The 22,839-nt window shown below is 40.6% G+C and overlaps 1 protein-coding gene across 1 annotated transcript in view; it reads right to left on the reverse strand.

Annotated features, from left to right (window-relative positions):
* Nucleotides 1–22,839, reverse strand: part of LOC139471999 (uncharacterized) — a 188,571-nt gene that overhangs the window by 109,561 nt on the left and 56,171 nt on the right. The window contains exons 41-56 of the mRNA XM_071254507.1: nt 22,619–22,673; nt 20,329–20,498; nt 19,455–19,628; nt 18,665–18,889; nt 18,244–18,286; nt 17,838–17,992; nt 16,940–17,116; nt 14,992–15,210; nt 14,146–14,194; nt 12,699–12,859; nt 9,867–10,028; nt 8,454–8,663; nt 4,567–4,773; nt 3,575–3,736; nt 1,546–1,798; nt 43–206 (exon numbers count right to left, since the gene is read on the reverse strand). Coding sequence (XP_071110608.1) covers nt 43–206; nt 1,546–1,798; nt 3,575–3,736; nt 4,567–4,773; nt 8,454–8,663; nt 9,867–10,028; nt 12,699–12,859; nt 14,146–14,194; nt 14,992–15,210; nt 16,940–17,116; nt 17,838–17,992; nt 18,244–18,286; nt 18,665–18,889; nt 19,455–19,628; nt 20,329–20,498; nt 22,619–22,673 — 2,586 coding nt within the window. The remainder of the gene's footprint in view (nt 1–42; nt 207–1,545; nt 1,799–3,574; nt 3,737–4,566; nt 4,774–8,453; nt 8,664–9,866; nt 10,029–12,698; nt 12,860–14,145; nt 14,195–14,991; nt 15,211–16,939; nt 17,117–17,837; nt 17,993–18,243; nt 18,287–18,664; nt 18,890–19,454; nt 19,629–20,328; nt 20,499–22,618; nt 22,674–22,839) is intronic.

Consider the following 22,839-nt stretch of genomic DNA (forward strand, 5'->3'; position numbering starts at 1 on the left):
CGAGGCTACCCGACCGCCCCTGGATCACAGAGGACATCTTACCTTTGAGTGCTTTAGTTGCGTTCCAGTCACACAGGGGGTTGGGGAACCTGGCTTGGCTCACCACGGGGACGGTGATCATGCAGGCTTCACCCGCCTCGAAACAAGCGCTGATGTTCAGACTGACCAGGAACTGTTTCTCTCCCTCCAGGTGATCTATGATGAAACTGTGCAGGGAAGAGTGAGTGAGTGAGTGAGTATAATTTTACACCAACAGTCCAGCAATACCACAGCGGGACACCAGAAATGGGCGACATGGTACCCACATAGGTAATTCACCCCAGGCTTTCGGGAAGACAAATGAAAACCTTTACCATTAAGTTACCCTTGTGAGAGTGAGAGTGTTAACTCTGTTTTGAACAGTATTTGAGTTAGCAACATATCACCGCATGTTAGCATAATTTGTCAGGAATACCCCATAAGATGGATATCATTGGAGCGAAGTGCTTAGTGTACCCATGACACAAAATGGAGCGGGAACAGTGCCTTCAAATCTAGATCGGAATCAGACCGAATCCGGGACTCGGAGTCATCAACCCGACACCAATCACCATTATCATCTCCTAACCTGGTATCTATACACCAAATACACAAGAAAGCTTGCACTATTTATTACAAGTTTAACATGTGGTGTTCAAGATGTATTTGCAATATATTCAATTCAGTACTCAATTTATGACCTTACATAAGATAGCTACACGATTAATCTCATAATGAAGAACGAAGCGTGGTTTATTTCGTGAAAAAACATTGTTCTGTCATGTCTGGAATTTAGAATTTGCTTGCAACTTGATGACGTCATTTATTGGACAACGTTATTTTTGAGAGGGAAGTGTCCAAAAGTGGGACAATCGGTATCAGGAGAAAAGGTACAGATGATTGACATGAGGATTGTGAGAATATGCAGGAAATACCAAACCCAAATATTGGTAAAATGGACTTGTCTGACGTTTCCGAGGTCAGATTCTATTAAGGGAGTCATCATAATTAAAATTTGGGTACAAATTTTTTTTAAAGCTTGTACTTTTTATCAACATCATTAAAGAGGCTGAGCATAATGTTGAATCGATGCTCATGATATCAATCACTGGATTGTCTGGTCCAGACTCAATTATTTACAGATCGCCGTCACATAGCTGGAATATTGCTGAGTGAGGCGTTAAACAACAAACCAACCAACCAATCAACATAATGTTGATATCTCATATAAGACTTAAGCGACCCATGGTCGTTGTTTAACGTACAATAAAACATTGTGGGGGAACAAACCACTTGGGGCTGCACCTCTCATGGTTTATTCTTCCTGCATTGTTTTATTGTACGATAAACAACTCCCACTCGTCATCTATTTCAACTTATATTTGTCAATTATTCGCCTCTTGCGTATCATCATGATTTACAATTCAGGGCATTATGACAGAACTTATTTCAGAAAGGTGTCAAAATATAAAATCCGTGTATATTTTCTTTCCAGAATTGCAACATAGTCGGAAACATTCCACTCACTCGGCCCTGAAGACACCCTTGAGGTTGAAGCTGTCCGGAGTTCCCCAGCTGTATTTAAATAGCATCTTCCGGAACTCCAGCTTCTCTATCCCCAGAGTGAGGGTCATTCTGCACATGTCAAGGTCGACCTTGAAGCCGACATTCTTGCTGATGAGGGGGACGTCGAGACAGCAGTCGATGGCGGTGCAGTGTTGCGGGACACTGCATGACAGAGTGTCTGGCAGCGTGGGGAACGTTATGTCCAGGGGACACGCTGAAAGCAACATCACAGACTTGGGAAACTCAATCATCATAGTGGCATCCTCCATTATACAGTGATTAATTCAATCTCATTAAAATCAGATCTTAGTTCTCGCTACCGCTAAACAAAGATCTGAAGACATCCTATTAGGGGTTACGTCAGAACGACCTTTCATCCGACCAATCAGTGCGTCGCTTACCAGATTATGAAAGTGACAGTCGGAATGTGATTTCTAATCATGCAATCTCGAAAACTTTAATATGGGGTATTCCGCACGATAGTTACGGGTTTAACGACTGAATCATAACAATCTCCATCTATTAGTCATTCCAGAATGTTTTTTTGTTCAGGTTTCAACTTTGTAATCGAGAATTTGTCAAAATATTATTTGAAGCGTAGTCGCCAATTTGAAATTTGTGCCGTAAAGCACGAGAAAGCTGCCTTCTGATTGGTCATTCAATTGGTCGGTCAAAGTTTGCGCAAGGTCGGTCTGACGTGACCCGTAATGGGATGTCCTCAGATCTTTGTTTAGCGGTAGCGAGAACTAAGATCTGATTTTAATGAGATTGGTGATTATATATTCATTCTATTAAAAACCGTACATTCAGTGTCCGAAATAACTGCCTGCCTGCCCGCCCGTGGCTGGTAACTTTTCTGTCGGGCTGCATATAATATCCTTCACCTGGCCAAATTTTAAGACTTCTTATGTATTCAGTTTTATTATAACTCCTTGTAGATTTTCAAGTAATTGTTTGCATTATTTCAAATGAATCAAGACATGATTTGTCTATTAGGTCTCTCGAGCATCAGCTTGAAGTCAATTGTTGTCAGCTTGGTATTGTCGCGTCATGCGAAACAGACAACAGGGTGCCGTTGTACAAAACAACCTTAGCACTACGACTGTCACAAGTCTATCTTAGTGCTGAGATCGCTTTGTACGACAGCACCCAGATTTAGGATTGCAATCATTGGACTCAATTGTTTCTTCTTTCAAACATCTGTGAATTACATCTATGTCTGTATATATTATGTCCTAGAAATATTAGGGTCACTTATGAATTTGTCTTTGTAAAAATGACAGTATGCCTCAAAAAAGATATCATCAATGATACAGGATTATCCAGTTAATCCTTAGCAATGACAAACACCCAGCATCGTGGAGCACCGGCTACAGTCAGAGTTCCCGTAGCACCTGCTACAGTTGGAGTTCCTGTAGCACCTGCTACAGTGAGCTCCCACAGCACCTACTACAGTTGGAGTTCCTGTAGCACCTGCTACAGTTGGAGTTCCTGTAGCACCTACTATAGTTGGAGTTCCTGTAGCACCTGCTACAGTTGGAGTTCCCGTAGCACCTGCTACAGTTGGAGTTCCCGTAGCACCTACTACAGTTGGAGTTCCCGTAGCACCTACTACAGTTGGAGCTCCAGTAGCACCTGCTACAGTTGGAGTTCCCGTAGCACCTGCTACAGTTGGAGTTCCCGTAGCACCTACTACAGTTGGAGTTCCCGTAGCACCTACTACAGTTGGAGCTCCAGTAGCACCTGCTACAGTTGGAGTTCCCGTAGCACCTACTACAGTTGGAGTTCCTGTAGCACCTGCTACAGTGAGCTCCCACAGCACCTACTACAGTTGGAGTTCCCGTAGCACCTACTACAGTTGGAGTTCCTGTAGCACCTGCTACAGTGAGTTCCCACAGCACCTACTACAGTTGGAGTTCCTGTAGCACTTGCTACAGTTGGAGTTCCTGTAGCACTTGCTACAGTCAGAGTTCCCCACACTATGCCGCACCTGAGTTCCAGCCTGTAGCCCCTCGGCCGGCGAGGCTGCACTGTGTGTCCTGGAGGTAGGAGGCGAGGCCGAGCGTGTCCAGTAGCTTGTCCACCAGCAGGCCACTCAGCCTGTCAGACACCTGTGCACCTTGTGTTGACACGAACTCCGTCAGGGAGAAGTCTGGGGATGAATGTCAGAGTTCTAATATCCTGGCAGTGAATATCAAATATTTTTCCTGACTATGTGTACGTTGAAACAATTTACGGATAACTTCTTTAATTTTCCATGAATTGTGTCTACTTTGTCATCCGTCAACTTCCTAGAAATGGCTATCAAACAATTAATGTGAACGTTGTCTAAAACATGAACATGCTTTATTGAATGACCGCCCTCCCTAACTGCCATCTTGACAACCACTTTTTCCCCTGCTAATCAAATGTTAGAGAACAATCAATTACATCTAGCCTTGACAACCACATATCCCCTCCACCTATTAAATCTGTACCAGGTAAAATCCCATAAATCTTGTAACGTGTGAGCGACAGAATGTCACAGTCAGGGCAGGCTGACCTGATAATGGGGAACGAGGGACCTATTCTACCCCGTAATGAACAGGGGTACAAGCTATATGCTATGGATATCAATCTTGAAACGTATAAGCACTTCATATCATAGGTGGCATTATTTCGTGTCTAAAAAAGATAGATATTTGATTCACAACATTGGGAAATATATATCGTTCGTATATAACAATTATTAACGCACGACATACCGCAACAGTAAAAATGCCTTAATTTGTTATAAGACATGAAAGAGTGAGTGAGTGAGTTTGGTTTTATGCCGCTTTTAGCAATATACCAGCAATATCACGGCGGGGGACACCAGAAATGGGCTTCACACATTGTACCCATGTCTGGATTCGAACTCGGGTCTTCGGCATGACGAGCGAACGCTTTAACCACTAGGCTACCCGACCGCCCCAAGACATGAAAGAACAAATGTTGACTCACCTTTGAGTTGTTTCGTGGCGTCCCAGTCACAGAAGGGTTTGGGCACCAGCATGTCTACGAAGATGGGCAGAGTGAACTGGCAGTCCGCCCCGGCCGTGAGACACACCTTCAGCTGGAGGTTCACCAGGAACTTCTTCTCACCGGGCAGGTTCTGTATGCTGAACTCGGCTCTAAACACTCCGCCTATGTCAATCTCCTCTGTTTTACCTGAGTGTGGAGAAACACGAATAGTTTGATAGGCATTACTTAAAAGTTGATGGATGACAAAGTAGACAAAGAGTGTGGAGAAACATGAATTGGGATTCAACAAATTGATTAAAAAATGCTTGTGTCCTGTGTTTGATGAGCATGTAGAAGTTGGGAGAACACGAAGACATACATCAACCAAGTCAGCGAGCCTGACCACCCGATCCCGTTAGTCGCCTTTTACGACAAGCATAGTCACCTTTTACGGCAAGCATGGGTTGCTGAGGACCTATTAGACCCTGGATCTTCACGGGTCGCATGTGTATGTGGCATTTGGTGACATTTACTCAAAAAAGTCACCACTTCTCTCGAGTGATTGAACATTGTTTTACACTACTCTTATAGTCCAGACCTACCATGATAGAGGACACAAAGAATTGATTTCGCTCATATCCATTTAGGGAATCAAACCCACAATGATTTTTTTGTGATACACAATAAATCTGAAACAAAGATACCACAAAGACATCCCTACCGTGTTCTTGACATAAAACATTGAAAGTATAGAACAGTTAATCATAACGATCAAACCAGAATATCCTAAAAAACTAATGCAACAATCATCGAAAAACATCAAACAAACTAATCACACTACTCAACGTTTAGACTGCCATCAATGGTGCATTGTGTATCAAGCATAAAGATGTCACCATCAACAAAACATTAAAGGTACCAGGTATCTACAGATCATGAAACATAAAAGGTACTGGGTATTCAAAGATCACGAAACATTAAAGGTACTGGGTACTTAATGATCACGAAACATCAAAGGTACTGGGTACTTAATGATCACGAAACATTAAAGGTACTGGGTATTAATGATCACGAAACACTAAAGGTACTGGGTATTTAATGATCACGAAACATCAAAGGTACTGGGTACTTAATGATCACGAAACATCAAAGGTACTGGGTATCTATGGATCACAAAACATCAAATGTACTGGGTATTTAATGATCATGAAACATCAAAGGTACTGGGTATTTAATGATCACGAAACATCAAATGTACTGGGTATTTAATGATCACAAAACATTAAAGGTACTGGGTATTTAATGATCATGAAACATCAAATGTACTGGGTATTTAATGATCACGAAACATCAAAGGTACTGGGTATTTAATGATCACAAAACATCAAAGGTACTGGGTATTTAATGATCACAAAACATTAAAGGTACTGGGTATTTAATGATCACGAAACATCAAAGGTACTGGGTATTTAATGATCACGAAACATCAAATGTACTGGGTATTTAATGATCACAAAACATCAAAGGTACTGGGTACTTAATGATCACGAGACATTAAAGTTACTGGGTATTTAATGATCACAAAACATTAAAGGTACTGGGTATTTAATGATCATGAAACATCAAAGGTACTGGGTATTTAATGATCACAAAACATCAAAGGTACTGGGTACTTAATGATCAAAAAACATCAAAGGTACTGGGTATTTAATGATCACGAAACATCAAAGGTACTGGGTATTTAATGATCACGAAACATCAAAGGTACTGGGTATTTAATGATCACGAAACATCAAAGGTACTGGGTATTTAATGATCACGAAACATCAAAGGTACTGGGTATTTAATGATCACGAAACATCAAAGGTACTGGGTATTTAATGATCACGAAACATCAAAGGTACTGGGTATTTAATGATCACGAAACATCAAAGGTACTGGGTATTTAATGATCACGAAACATCAAAGGTACTGGGTATTTAATGATCACAAAACATCAAAGGTACTGGGTATTTAATGATCACGAAACATCAAAGGTACTGGGTATTTAATGATCACGAAACATCAAAGGTACTGGGTATTTAATGATCACAAAACATCAAAGGTACTGGGTATTTAATGATCACGAAACATCAAAGGTACTGGGTATTTAATGATCACAAAACATCAAAGGTACTGGGTATTTAATGATCACGAAACATTAAAGGTACTGGGTATTTAATGATCACGAAACATCAAAGGTACTGGGTATTTAATGATCACGAAACATCAAAGGTACTGGGTATTTAATGATCACGAAACATCAAAGGTACTGGGTATTTAATGATCACGAAACATCAAAGGTACTGGGTATTTAATGATCACAAAACATCAAAGGTACTGGGTATTTAATGATCACGAAACATTAAAGGTACTGGGTATTTAATGATCACGAAACATCAAAGGTACTGGGTATTTAATGATCACAAAACATCAAAGGTACTGGGTATTTAATGATCACGAAACATCAAAGGTACTGGGTATTTAATGATCACGAAACATCAAAGGTACTGGGTATTTAATGATCACAAAACATCAAAGGTACTGGGTATTTAATGATCACGAAACATCAAAGGTACTGGGTATTTAATGATCACGAAACATCAAGGACTGGGTATTTAATGATCACAAAACATCAAAGGTACTGGGTATTTAATGATCTCGAAACATCAAAGGTACTGGGTATTTAATGATCACGAAACATCAAAGGTACTGGGTATTTAATGATCACGAAACATCAAAGGTACTAGGTATTTAATGATCACAAAACATCAAAGGTACTGGGTATTTAATGATCACGAAACATCAAAGGTACTGGGTATTTAATGATCACGAAACATCAAAGGTACTGGGTATTTAATGATCACGAAACATCAAAGGTACTGGGTATTTAATGATCACAAAACATCAAAGGTACTGGGTATTTAATGATCACGAAACATCAAAGGTGCTGGGTACTTAATGATCACAAAACATTAAAGGTACTGGGTATTTAATGATCACAAAACATTAAAGGTATCTGGTATCTACGGATCACAAAACATCAAAGGTACTGGGTATTAATGATCACGAAACATTAAAGGTACTGGGTATCTTTGGATCACAAAACATTAAAGGTATCTGGTATCTACGGATCACAAAACATCAAAGGTACTGGGTATTTAATGATCATGAAACATCAAATGTACTGGGTATTTAATGATCACAAAACATCAAAGGTACTGGGTATTTAATGATCACGAAACATCAAAGGTGCTGGGTACTTAATGATCACAAAACATTAAAGGTACTGGGTATTTAATGATCACAAAACATTAAAGGTATCTGGTATCTACGGATCACAAAACATCAAAGGTACTGGGTATTAATGATCACGAAACATTAAAGGTACTGGGTATCTATGGATCACAAAACATTAAAGGTATCTGGTATCTACGGATCACAAAACATCAAAGGTACTGGGTATTAATGATCACGAAACATTAAAGGTACTGGGTATCTATGGATCACAAAACATTAAAGGTATCTGGTATCTACGGATCACGAAACACTAAAGGTACTGGGTATTTAATGATCATGAAACATCAAATGTACTGGGTATTTAATGATCACAAAACATCAAAGGTACTGGGTATTTAATGATCACAAAACATCAAAGGTACTGGGTATTTAATGATCACGAAACATCAAAGGTACTGGGTATTTAATGATCACAAAACACTAAAGGTACCTGGTATCTACGGATCACGAAACATTGAAGGTACCTGGTATCTACGGATCACGAAACATTGAAGGTACCTGGTACCTAAGAATCATGTAACACGGAATATGTTCAAAGCAATACATACCCCAATCATACTCAAACAGAGTATGGCTAAACTCCAATTTCTCAATGCCGACACTCATGAAGAAGTTGCAGGAGTCGATGATGAGATGGGCGTTGAAGTTCCTTCGAATCTGCGGCACTTTGGCACAGCACGAGATCCCCGTGCAGAAGTCACTGACATAGCAGACAACATTTGAGGGCAGAACAGGGAGGGTCAGGTTCTCTGGGCACTCTGGAGAGACAAAGAATAAACTCCTGGTTGATGGCATTATAGTTGGTTGTTTGTTTGTTTGTTGTTTAACGCCGCACTCAGCAATATTCCACCTATATGACGACGGTCTGTAAATAATCGAGTCTGGCCCAGACAATCCAGTGATTTATATCATGAGCATCGATCTACACAATTGGATACCATGACATGCATCAGCAAAGTCAGCGAGCCTGACCACCCGATCCCGTTAGTCACCTTTTACGGCAAGCATAGTCACCTTTTACGGCAAGCATGGGTTGCTGAAGACCTATTCTACCCCGGAATCTTCACGGGGCCTGATGGCATTATAAGTGCTGCATCCAAACATAAGCAAAAATGATTCGGCTTTTGACTACAATAATTAATTGAATATGGTGAAGATTACAGTGACATTTGAAATGACATCTTATAGAATCAAGGGAGGATATAAAACAATGTGACAATGTTTACAGAAAGGTCATGAAAGTCACTTCAGAAATCAGGATATATTTCTTTTATTGGTCTTTTTTGTTAACTTCTAACCATCTGCTACTTTAAGGCTAGGGTCATGAAACATGGACAACATTTTGGGACGGTCTGCAGAATGGACAAACTTTTGAAGTTTTGTTTGTTTGTTTGATGTTTAACGCAACACTCCGCTGTATTCCAGCTATATGATGGCGGTCTGTAAATAATGGAGTCTGAACCAGACAATCCAGTGATTGACATCATCAGCATCGATCCACGCAATTTGGATATGATGATATGCATCAACCAATTCAACGAGCCTGACAACCTGATCCCATTAGTCGCCTCTTACGACAAGCTTAGTTGCCTCTTACGACAAGCTTAGTTGCCTCTTACGACAAGCTTAGTCGCCTCTTACGACAAGCTTAGTCGCCTCTTACGACAAGCTTAGTCGCCTCTTACGACAAGCTTAGTCGCCTCTTACGACAAGCTTAGTCGCCTCTTACGACAAGCTTAGTCGCCTCTTACGACAAGCTTAGTCGCCTTTTACAGCAAGAATGGGTTGCTGAAGACCTATTCTACCCTGGATCTTCACAGTCCCAAACCTTCCAAGAGGTAACTGTCCCTTTTGTACATTACTTAACAAAAACAAAATTTCCTTTGCAACGGAAGTACTTATAGGGCTTGGGAAATGTTTACAAGCATTATGTTTAACAAGTGGGCCAAAAGCATGTATACCGTTCTTCCATCCTCGTATGGCTCCCTTGTATGGCGTGACGTAGGTCTCACACGGGTCGTCCAGGAGGAACTTGTCCACACCAAGCTCCTTCAGCAGCACGGCAGACAGTGCAGCAGTTATCTCCCCTCCTCTTTCCTTCAGCCAGTTGTTCAGGGAGAAATCTAAACATGTGACATATAAAAGTTCAAAGGTAAACAGAGAGAGTGAATGTGCTTTAAGAGGGTGCCAAACCCCTTTTGATACGCTGGATGCCGGATGCCACAGTATGTTGGATGCCATGAAATGTCTATCTGGTACCCGGGTGCAACTATTTCAATGTTGAAATTTATTTTCTGTCCTTTTCTTGCAAAAAGTAAAAATCAAAAACATATTTAGCCTTATGCTTATGAGCATGTATGGTCATGGATTCTATTTGAAAAGCCCTTTTCTAATTTACTGCATACACTGATATGACTCAATTGAGAGCTTTTAACAGTTTTTGACAGATTAAGTGGATGCTTGGTGATGGTGCTGGCAGTGCCAATAATCTTTAGTTTAAAAAAAACCTTTTCCCGTGAGGTCACGTGATAACCAAATATGGGATAATAGTCTCGATCCAAATGTTACAACACGTACACTTGAGCAGATATAACTCATGAATATTAATTAGACCGTTCACTACGTTAACAGATCGTTATATTAACAGAAACAAACGTATGTTTTCCATGTACATCTAAAATGATATTATTTGTTTTTAATTGTCCTGTGAATTAAACAATTTAAATTGAAATAATTCATCATATTATGAATACGTAACAACTTGTAATGTGTGTGAAAAGTCGTACTAAAATACGCTATTTGAAGGGGGCATGGCCTAAATGCAAATGTCCGATTGGGATTTTAAATTTTCCAGACCCCTGTCTGGCACCCTCGTTTAATGCTGCACTCAGCAATATTCCAGCTATATCAGGGCGGCCAGTAAACAATCGAATCCCGACCAGCTAAACCAGTGATTCCTTGAACCTTAATTTCAACCCGATGACATGCAGTCATTCACAGTGCCTGACTACACAATAGGGCAGGGACGAGTCCAAATTTACTACCCGGGTACCCGACCCCCTATTACCCGACCCTACGCGGGTACCCAGTGCAGGTCTCAAGAGGGAACACAATGTCTAATTGGGAATAGTTTAACTGTAGCCCTGGCAAAAACTGTTTAGATACATGTATAAAACCACAGACCATATACTGTATTCGACGTAATAAGCGCCCAGGGCACTCTCAAAATTAGAAATTGGGGGCCCTTATTAGAACATAATTTTCGTGAGAACAAAAAACAGAGTTGAAAGATTGTAAATTTTGTGGTTTAGAGCCTGAAATGATACAAAAGAAAAGTCTGTGCATATTATACATGACAGATATTTTTTCAATAATTTAATTGCCCATAATTAAGGGTGAATATAACACACGAGCGCATATTATACTCGAATAGATAAGTCTTGTGAACATTGATCAATCGGAAGGGGTGCTAATTAGGATTGTTCACTAGCTTTTCAATATATTAGCAAATATGGGCGCTTATTAGAGCGGGGCGCTTATTACGTCGAATACTGTAATAGATATATGGTCTTTTATGAAATTATGCGTACACTGAAGTTGACTGAAGCTTTATCTTTACTCAAACATACACAAGTCAAAAGGAATGTGTCATCATCATAAAGAAATGGGAACATTAGCAACTTGTAGTGTAACAACTGAGCTCCAGGGAGTTTTTGTCATAAAACAATATGTCTTGTGACTAACCACGGGTCTGGGTAGTCCTGTGGGTTCCCGGGTCCTACTCAGGACCCTACCGACCCTACCGACCCGAGTTACCCGCCCCTGCCCTACTACACAATGATGACAGTAAACTCTAACTACATGTATATTTTACTAGGAGCCAACACGAACCCAAAACCCGATGGTGAATTGCTAAAAAGAGATACGGAGTCGCGAGAAGACATATGTACAAATTTAGTGAACCATTGTTATAGAAAATGAAACAGACAAACAAGCTTCGACATAATTCCCACTCAACAGAATTATCTGTTTTGGAAAATTTATTTTCTACCGGAGATTTTGTTTGTAATCAAGTATGCTATTTATCATCCAAAACTGGCTCCCACAGGAGATATGGCTTGGGTGAGATCAAGCGATATCTTCATTGTAGATATTGCTGCAATGAAATTGCATCACAATGCTTTGCAGACCATTGTGACGTCATTGGTTACCATGACATCACAATCAAATGACATCACTAATGGCTCTGCTACTGAAGCTGTTAGCAGTACTTTTTACACTTCGACACTGCTTGTTACTGTCTACAAACTGAAAAACTTGGAAGAATGATGTTGGATAATAAATAAAATCTCACCCTCGTGTCTTTTGATATCAAATATATCAACACACGTTTTTTATGAAATCACGTGTTTTCTGAAGTCAGTATGGCATATTAAACCATTTGAACACTTATAGGAGTCTTTTATCTGTTGCAAACCGAAATTGTTTCAGATTTGGTAAAAAAACATAACCTTATTCAATGTCACAGGAACTTTTGTTGTTCAGTATATTTGATATCAAAAGACACTCGGTGAGATTCTCTATATGTTTACCTACGTATGGTATTGACATAATCATAAAGCACAAATACAATTGCTAATATCTGTCATCGATTTGCAGAAACAAGTGGAGGTTAATTGATTGTCATTAAAACACAACATAAAATTATCAAGAAAGAAACATCAATTTAAATTTCTGAACTGCAATGTTGTGATGGATGTCATCACTACATGATTATCCACACATAACCATACCTGGTATCTTGAATCCTTGTATGGGAGCACATCCTGGCATTGGGAGCTGTGATTGGTCAAATATCTTCAGATCCAGCTCACAGTCCCCGCCCTGAAGACACAGACTCGCTGTCAAGTCCACGATAAACATCTGCTGGGAAAGTATACGCTCGATCTTGAAACTGGGGGAGAAAAAAGTCAATACTCAACACGATACGCAAAATAAAGTTATATATATATATATATAATAATGGTATTTATAATAATATACTATCACATCAGTGAATGACACAGTCAGGGAGTATGTTCTACACCACTTCCAGCAATATTCAAGTCATGTCACGTCGGGAGAATGGTCTTCACACATTGCACTCATATAGTTGGTTTGTTGTTTAACACCGCACTCAGCAATATTCCAGCTATATGACGGCGGTCTGTAAATAATCGGGTCTGGTCCAGAGAATCCAGTGATTGACATCATGAGCATCGATCCACGCAATTGGGATCGATGACATGCTTCAACCAAGTCAGCGAGCCTGACCACCCGATCCCATTAGTTGCCCCTTACGACAAGCATAGTCGCCTTTTACCGCAAGCATGGGTTGCTGAAGACCTATTCTACCCCGGAATCTTCACGGGCCGCACTCATATAGAGAATCAAACCTTATCTTCGATGTGATAAAGTGAAAGGTATGACTTGCAGGGTTTTATGCGATGTACAAAAGTGTGTCCAGTACCCACATAGGGAATGGACATAGGAAACAAATATACTGCGTCCAGAGGGACAGACATTAACATTCAGAGCATCAAGAGCAGTTGTGGGTGGGTGTTATTTCATCCATCAATCATAAGCACTGTCTCTTGATCCGTGATTCATTCCAGACTCTAAAGTAATTATCTAAACGTACAGTGCACTACACCATTACGTTACTTTATAGGACCCTCATATTTCCTGCAGGGGGCATGGGTGGCCCAGTCGCTGTGCAGAGTTGTGTCCCTTGGGCTTGCTAGAAACCTATGATTGTGGGTTCGAATCCTGGTTCGCCCTGCTTATGTTTCCAGGTTTGCCAGCACCATACCCGTGCTCGTGGGTTTCACCGAAGTGGTAAACGTCTGAGACCTGCATTACTTCAGGCTTTCCTCCAACATTAAGCTGACATGCCGTGATATGACTGGAATACTGTTAAAAGCGGCGTTAACCCAACTCACTCACTCACTCATATTGCCTGCAAGGACCTTAAAATGGATTAATGGATTATTATTGGGCCCCCACTATTGGAATTCAAGTGACACCTTGAACCCTAACGCCCAGCTAACATGTGAGGTGTTTTGCAGTGCAGACCACAACTGCCTCTTACTCAAGCCAAATATCGACAAATGAAAACTAGACATATTGGAATGACGATCACACAATTTCAAAATCGTGTGTAAATGACAGCAAGTGAAACATGATCCGCTGACTACTCACTTCATTTTTAAGACTGGAATTCCTTCTATCGTAACTTCTGTTTCTGTCCCTGTTACAAAGGAGAGGTGTTTTGAATACATCTTAAATTTAAATTTATGATTCGATTTTAATCACTATGAAGGCAGGCCACGTCACGTCAGAACGACCTTTCATCCGACCAATCAGTGTGTCGCTTACCAGATTATGAAAGTGACAGTCGGAATGTGATTTCTAATCATGCAACCTCGAAAACTTTAATATGGGGTTTTCCGAACGATAGTTACGGGTTTAACGACTGAATACTTACAATCTAGACCATCTATTGTCATTCCAGAATGTTTTTTGTTCAGGTTTCAAATTTGTAATCGAGAATTTGTCAAAATATGTTTCGAAGTGTAGTCACCAATTTGAAATTAGTGCCGTAAAGCACGAGAAAGCTACCTTCTGATTGGTCATTCCATTGGTCGGTCAAAGTTCGTGCAAGGTCAGTCTGACATGACCTGTAATGGGATGTCCTCAGATCTTTGTTTAGCGGTAGCGAGAACTAAGATCTGATTTTAATGAGATGTTAGAGTCTTTATTTTAAATATGAAATTTGAAAAACATTTCTGAGAGGACTTTTTTTCATTTGATAACACAGTGCTCGAAAAAAAAGAAGATTTTTGTACTGATTCAATATGTTTCCTTGGCTGGTTTCTATTAAACGATCGTGAAATCTGACATCTGACATATTATATGCTACATTATAAGTGGTAGGTAAAAAACCTAAATAATAAAACAAATGATAATGAGTAAAATCGAAATATTTTTTACATTTGTATACTTATCCTGCATTCTATAATTTCCAAATGTCTTGCTAATACTCACCCCATTTGTAATCCAGTATATTAAATCTAAAGCTGTACTTCTCGATGGACCCCTCGATGTAGAAGTTGCACAGGTCTATGGTGAAGGTGGTGTGGAGGGAGAGGTCGAGGAGGTTGCTCTGCATGCAGCAGTCAATACCAAGACACTTGTCGTTGATGTAGCAGTTGGCAGGTATTGTCAACTTCGGCAGGCTGAACGCGCTATTGACCAGTGGGCAGTCTAACAGACAAAACAAACATTTGGAGAAATTGGTTTTGTCTCTGTTCAATCGCTCTTGGGCACCATAAGATATTTTGGCAAACTGTTTGTTTGTATGTTGTTTAACGCCGCACTCAGCAATATTCCAGCTATATGACGGCAGTCAGTAAATAATCGAATCTGGACCAGACAATCCAGTGACTGATATCATAAGCATCGATCCACGTAATTGGGATCGATGACATGCATCAACCAAGTCAGCAAGCCTGATCACCCGATCCCGTTAGTCGCCTCTTCCGACAAGCAGAGTTGCATCAAACTGCTTGATATTAAAGGATTTACTGAACATTACTTGAGTTTTAAACAGGATATGAGGTGAGGTGAAACAGGGTTGAATGTCGCGTTCAAGATTATGACACTTATATGCGTGTATGTGACTGCTTGTATTTGCCCGGACTAATGCCAGTTTTAGAGTGCTGGCCCACTGAGATAACAAGCCACACCTTAACATGGATACCCCACTCAGACACAGTTTACTGATTCTGAGCCGACCAGTCCTTGTTTTATCCCCTTAATGCCAAGTGCTAGACAGGGTAACAACAAGTACCACCTTACAACATCTTTTTATATGAAGTTGCCTGGGATCGAACCCCGGACTTTCTGTTCTTCGGCCACCCTAGCCACTAGACCACCAAGGTGATCTTTATTCAAAAGCTCTGTCCCAAATAACAACAAGACTTCTAAGTAGTTGAGTATCAACATCTGCATGAAGGTTGTCATTCTTGTTCCCAATTTGTTTTCATCTATCTGTTCAGCCTTTTAAAATTGAGTGAGTAAGTGAGTGAGTTGGGTTTAATGCCGTTTCTAACAGTATTGCAGTTATATCACGACGTGTCAGCTTAATGTGGGAGGAATGTCGAAGTGATGCAGGTCTCAGACGTTTAACACTTTGGTGAAACCCACAGGGACAGGTTTGGTGCTGACAAACCTAGAAACATTAATCGTATTTAAAATTGAATATTGTTAACCATTATACTGCCGTCCTTGATATCCAGTCAACAACGTTCAACAGAAGTTTCCGTGTCTGTTTGTTGTGGTTGTAACCTCATGAGTGACTGTCCTTGTGTTAATTGGAAGAATGCAAGTTCACTGTATTCAGACGTCCTGTGTATTTCACTATTTTCATGAGCTTTTGTTTTCTGGATTCTAAGATATTTGCAAGAGAATTAAGTTTTATTCTCTCATAAAATATAAATGCTGCCGTGCACTTATGGTGGGAAATGTTACCTGCACCGGGTGCAACCTGGCAATAACAGTTAACTGCACCTGTTATCTGTTTTATATGCACTGATGCAGCTTGGATAGAGCGACATCGGTCCTTGTTAACCACTTGACAACAATACTGCTTCATACATATTTGAGTGAGTGAGTGTGTGAGTTTGGTTTAACGCTGCTTTTAACAGTATTCCAGTTATATCACAGCGTGTCAGCTTCATGTGGGAGGAAAGCCCGAAGTGATGCAGGTCTCAGACGTTTACCACTTTGGTGAAACCCACGAGCACGGATATAGTGCTGACAAACCTAGAAACATAATCGGGGCGAACCAGGATTCAAACCCACAATCATAGGTTTCTGGCGTGCCCAAGGGACACAACTCTGCACAGCGAATCGCAGCGCCTTAGACCACTGGGCCACCCGTGCCCCCCCATACATATTTGAAGTGGAATGTAACGTTAGAGATGCTGCCTACCGTTCTTCCAGTTATCAGCATCCGCAGGTTGGTACTTGAGACTGGATCGGTCGCAGGGAGGCTCCAGCATCTTGTCCTTGATCCCCAGCTGCTCCAGGAGGAGGTTCACTGCGGCCTTGGCCAGACCTTGACCTAAATCTTGACCTTTGGCCTTGGCCCAGTCAGAGAGACTGAAGTCTAGAATAAAAGAGTGAGTGAGTATGGTTTTACGCCGCTTTGAGCAATATTCCAGCAATATCACAGCGAAGGACACCAGAAATGGGCTTCACACATTGTACCCATGTCGGGAATCAAACCTGGGTCTTTGGCGTGATGAGTGAATGCTTTAACCACTAGGCTACTCACTCCAAAGTGAAACTCAATGTAGGTATAACAAAAATGAAAAATTGTCTAGTTACTGTAAATCTAGAAAGTTTTGCAAGCTGGAAATGGAAAATACTGCAAAAACTGCGAGTGACACATGATTGCAATAGTTTCATGACACAGTTATTTTTGCAGACCAACAAGAAACAGACGTCAGGATGCATATCTTTTATATTCACTTCCACACATGAATTAATTCATATTTCCTCTTTCCAGGAAAGGACATTTTCCATTTCTAATTGACTACAGCTACTGTTAGATATACCCGCTTCTCCAACCTTCCTTGTCAACTATAATGAAACATGCATCCATAGTTACAAAAACACTGACACTGAGTTACCGTTTAATCACGCCGCTTCCTACTCCTAAAAAATAACACATGTAGCTTTGATGTTTGGTAATCTTGTCAAAAGGGTAAAAAAGAAAGGAAAAAACTTTTCAGACGTAGTTATGGCTATTGTTAGCTTTAAACACTCGGCTACCATGGTGCAAAGCTTTCCAGATTTACAGTACTTTGTTGAATAACAATACTCACTTTTCAGGTTGACCTTGGCATCAAGGTCACAAATGAGCTGTGGAACTTCAGTGCCAGTCATAACTGGGAGGTCGATCATGCAGTTGTCACTTTCAAAGCAAACTTGAACCTTCAAATCCAGAAGAAACATCTTATCCTGCTTCTTCAGACCAAAACTGAAACAAAAGAAAAACAGATCTATTTGTCTCTCTGTTCAAATTTCCTAGAGATACATTCCAATTCCACAGCCTCTTTGTCTTGGACATTCCGAAAGTTGGTTTTAAACTTAAAATTTTATCTTTCCGATTCAATTAAGAAATGAATTTATGGCACCAAACAAAACATGCATAAAAAATAGTTCACATCTGAAATACTTATTATTTTTCAATAAATGTATCTGGTAATAAAAAAAGATATATTCACTCACTCGATAATAAATACATCCTCAATAGTGACCCCAGTTGATACCCCTGTAAAAAAGTGGAAACATAATTTCATTAACGACATAAGGATGCAAGAGATCATTTATATAAAAAAAAGACTTTTTAATATTTTATGGATTAAAGTAAAAGTCAAAAGTAATGCAGTCTGTCATATCATACATGACACAGACAAACTGACATGTATGGGAAAACAGAAAACGTGTAGATTTAGCAAACATTTAAGTCATCACTAATTTTCAGTGATCCATTCATATAATTGTCACCAGTATTTTGCCTTTCTTGCCCAATGGAAATTGTTTGGCCACATAATCGAGACCAATTAATTATTCTACAGCATTGATGTTTTATATTTATATGGTTAACAAACATTTGTTGTAATAAGTTCATTAGGTATTAAAATTGTACCTGTGTCAAGGTTGACATTGTCTCCCAACATGTTGAAGGTGAAGTTTTTCTTCTCAACAGCCGCAAAGATGAAGTAGTCACACATGTCGACGTTGAGGATGGCGTTGAAGGACATTTTAAGAAAGGGGACGTCAAAACAGCAGTCGATTTTGGTGCACGTGGCCGCCAGGTGGCAGTGTAACCCAGGGGGCAATTTAGGGAGCTTTCGGATGCTTTTTGGACATTCTGGCATAAATAAGAAAAAGATTTCAGCTGGTAATGAGTTAGTGAGCTAATTATATTCAAAACAGCCGTCATCAATATTCCACTACTATTCTGGCAAATCCTAAAAATTAAGTCTGATCCAGTGACTGACAGCATGAGCATGATTTGAAAAGTTACTTCATGATAGACAATGAATGACACCTGACCAGATATCCACCAGCTCAGAGTGAGTGAGTGAGTGAATGAGTATGGTTTTAAGCCGCTTTTAGCAATATTCCAGCATCATCACGGCGGGGGACACCAGAAATGGGCTTCACACATTGTACCCATGTCAGGAATCGAACCCGGGTGACGAGCGAACGCTTTAACCACTAGGCTACCCGACCGCCCCTAAAAGTTTCTTGACTTAGAAGACACTACAGATCGGCTCTAGTTGCTATTGCGAAACATTTATTATACATGTGATTGAGCAATGTTCAATAAACATACTATTGCCACAAACAATGACTGAAGTATGACAGATCTGATAGGTCTTACACTGTACATATTCTTCATTACTCCTCAGACCTCTCCCCCTAATACACACCATTCCTCCATCCATCCACACTGGGGGTGTACGGCTCTCTCTGAACATCACACCTCTCCTCCTTCAAGAACTCGGCGATGCCAAACTTGTCCAGCAACAGTCTTGCAGCCGACTGAGACAGGGCTTGGGCAGCATCCAGACCCAGTTCCTTCGTCCATTCTGAGAGGGAGAAATCTGGAGACGATTGAGACAAGGTAATCAATGCTTAGATTACTTAAAGATATGCACACACAATAAAATCTTTGCTCAGTGGTTATGTTTCCATGAAGTATGTCTTGATTCCAGCAAATACAAAGTCAAAAGACATTTCTACAAAGCATCTTGATGGCTAGTGGAAGTCAAAGTCATTGCTAAGGAAACTCGAAAAATAAATTTGTCCAAAATCCGAAACTATCAAAAGGCACCAGTTTACCACTTGAGCTATGTGTCAAGTTTGGTGAAAAAATTACTGATGGTTTTCAAGATCTGCTCCAGAAAGCAGCACTACAGCCATTTTCAGTCAAAGTCGTTGCCATGGAGACTCCAATTTAAAAAAAAAAAAAATAAATCCGAAACTATCAAAAGGCACCAGATCACCACTAGACCCATCTATGTGCCAAGTTTGGTTAAGATATCTCTAATGTCTTTTTAGTTCTGATCCGGAAACAAATTGACGAACAGACAGCACCCATTCCTATTTTCCCTTCCACTTCATGATGGGGGATAAGAATAAAAATACACAACAAACCATTAACAATCTACAACCATTAATATACCAAAAAATCAGACAAATGAAACTGTGTCGACAGAAATTACGCTTTTATAATGGATGTACTGAAGGAGTCCATGAATATTTGATCCCCCCAAATTTAACGGCTGTATGATTGAGACTGACTCTGTTTGGAGAACTCCACCAGAGCCCTGGCATCACAGGCTGGTATCCTCTCCCCTTTCATCAACTGCAGACCTCCGTCTGGGAAACAGAAGCTCTCGTCGTCTATCGGGATGCACGTGGTCACGCTCAGGTCAATGATGAAACCCTGGCTGTACTTGGATATGGAAAAGCTGAAACAGATGTCAGAGAGTCCATCGTAACGCACACTACAAATAAGGTTCTAAGGCATCTTCGCGGAATGTTGGAGAAAGCAACAAGAGTAATCAGACGATGACAAATCCCCCCCCCCCCCCCTCCCCGGGGCCCCACAACAGCAAAAGCCACCACTTCAGCCCCTGGTTAATACATGTACATGAAATATCTTTCACGGTTTTCAAGTTATGCAGCTTGACTCCTGAGAGTTTCTAGGGCTTCGGTCCTGCCCCACACTGAAGCACATGTAGCACGTGTGGTGTCTCCTGAGGCAAGTGACTTTGTTCGCAATGTGCCTCTGTTCACCCAGCAGTGAGTGGGTACCAGGTAGGAAGAGATGGTAATGTGGCTGTTAACCTTCAAGCGCCTCACAGGCAGCTTGGGTTGTATACTCCCCAGGGAGCTGAGAATGAAAATCGAGTGCTCACTGATCCATTGACCGGGGTAGTAGCGTTATGAGCATCCACTTGGTGAATTGAATCTGGCGTATTATAAATGCACTTACCGTATTCAACGTAATAAGCCCCCAGGGCGCTCTCAAAATTAGAAATAAGGGGCTCTTATTAGAATATTATTTTGGTGGAAAAAAACAGAGTTAAATGATAAATTTCTTGGTTTATGCTGACAGCCTGAAATGTTTATATACGACAAATATATTTTTCCAGAATTTATTTGCCCATAATTAAGTGTGCATATGACACACGAGTGTGTATTATACGCGAATAAATAAGTCTTGTGTACATTGATCAATCGGAAGGGGTGCTAATTGGGTTTGTTCACTAGCCAATATATAAGCAAGTATCGCCTTGGGCGCTTATTAGAGTGGGGCGCCTATTACGTCGAATATGGTATTATTATTATTATTATTATCAAAAGAAACATGGGTTGACAGACAGACGGACAGATGGACAGACAGATGATGACTATATCCCCCTGCTTCATATGCCAGGGGCATATAATTGCCAAAGGTTGTAGACTACAAAACTGGTGAAGCATTATTAGGGTCATGAACTTGAAAGCCACAAAACCCTTTCCATACTGAGAAATCTCTGCTAAAAGCAGAGTCCACTGTATGATTCCAACTGTATCGTGAAGGATCAGGGCCCACTTGCACAAAGCGATCTTAGCGCTAAGATGATCGTAACTCCCATACTTTAACATGGGCTTACAATAGTCTTAGCGCTAAGATCGTTTTGTGCAAGTGGGCCCAGGTCTGTGGAGGAATCTGGGATCTGAACCCATGGTCAGTAGATTCTGGCACAAACAGAAGATGTTCGTCTGCAGACGTGGACATCATGCTGTTCTTGGTTCAGGTGTATGCTGAATGCCATCTTCCCGAGTCAAGGGCGTTAACTGACTATAAAAGTCCACTTGCCACCCTTGCCGAACTAGACTGGAATTCCGGAGTTACATTTTGGCCGGACTAATAGATCTGTGCATAGTCCAATCAAAATCGCACAACGAACTAGACATCCAGTTTGAAAAAAATAAATAGATTTCAACGGGCAGATTTTAACAGATATTTTCCCAATCTTTTCATGTTTTTAATCAAGTTGCTCAAATGATTTGATGCACTTCGTGAGGTATGATGCACTCTGACAGGTAATACCAGTTTTATTACGATACAGATCTTGATTATTGATCAGATTGTCTTGACTGGGTGCTTCAATTTTGTTTGAAGCAAATGCAAGTGATATGAGAGATGGAATCCGATTGGTCAATAGGGGGGACATAGAAGGGATGTTACTTGTAATAGCCACAGGTGGTGCTACAATTGATCCACGAAATTCCAGCATAGTTCGGCAAGGGTGGAAACTGGACTTTTGTAGTCATTAACACCCTTGCCTCGGTAAGATGGCTAAATATAAAACATATACTTTATTCAATAGTTGCACTGACATCAAAATGTCTACACACCCAATCCACTGATCGAATGTTCTACGCCCCATTCCACAAGGCGATCAAAGCCCTTGAACGATCATAACTCCCATATCTTCACATAGACTTACGACAGTCATAGTGCTACGACCGCTTTGCAGAACGAAGCCCAGACAGACAATGCTTTCTGAAGCATGTTGAACAAATAAATGTCCTCTACCTTATGATGATCGGGGCAGGGTCTCCATCTCCTATTTCCAGAGCTGTAACACTCCCTGAAAGAATGAAAACAGGTTGTAGAGATCAGGATACATGATAACAGCTGAACTCCGAACATCAGGAAGTCACCAAATGATAAAACCCAGTGAATGTCTGCTTAAACGTGACAATAGTTTTGTGTCAGTGTCAGTCTTGAAACCAACCTTAAAAGAACCTTCTGTG

Source organism: Haliotis cracherodii, unplaced genomic scaffold (assembly GCF_022045235.1).
Source record: "Haliotis cracherodii isolate W230 unplaced genomic scaffold, xgHalCrac1.p SCAF_23, whole genome shotgun sequence".
NCBI lineage: Eukaryota > Metazoa > Mollusca > Gastropoda > Lepetellida > Haliotidae > Haliotis > Haliotis cracherodii.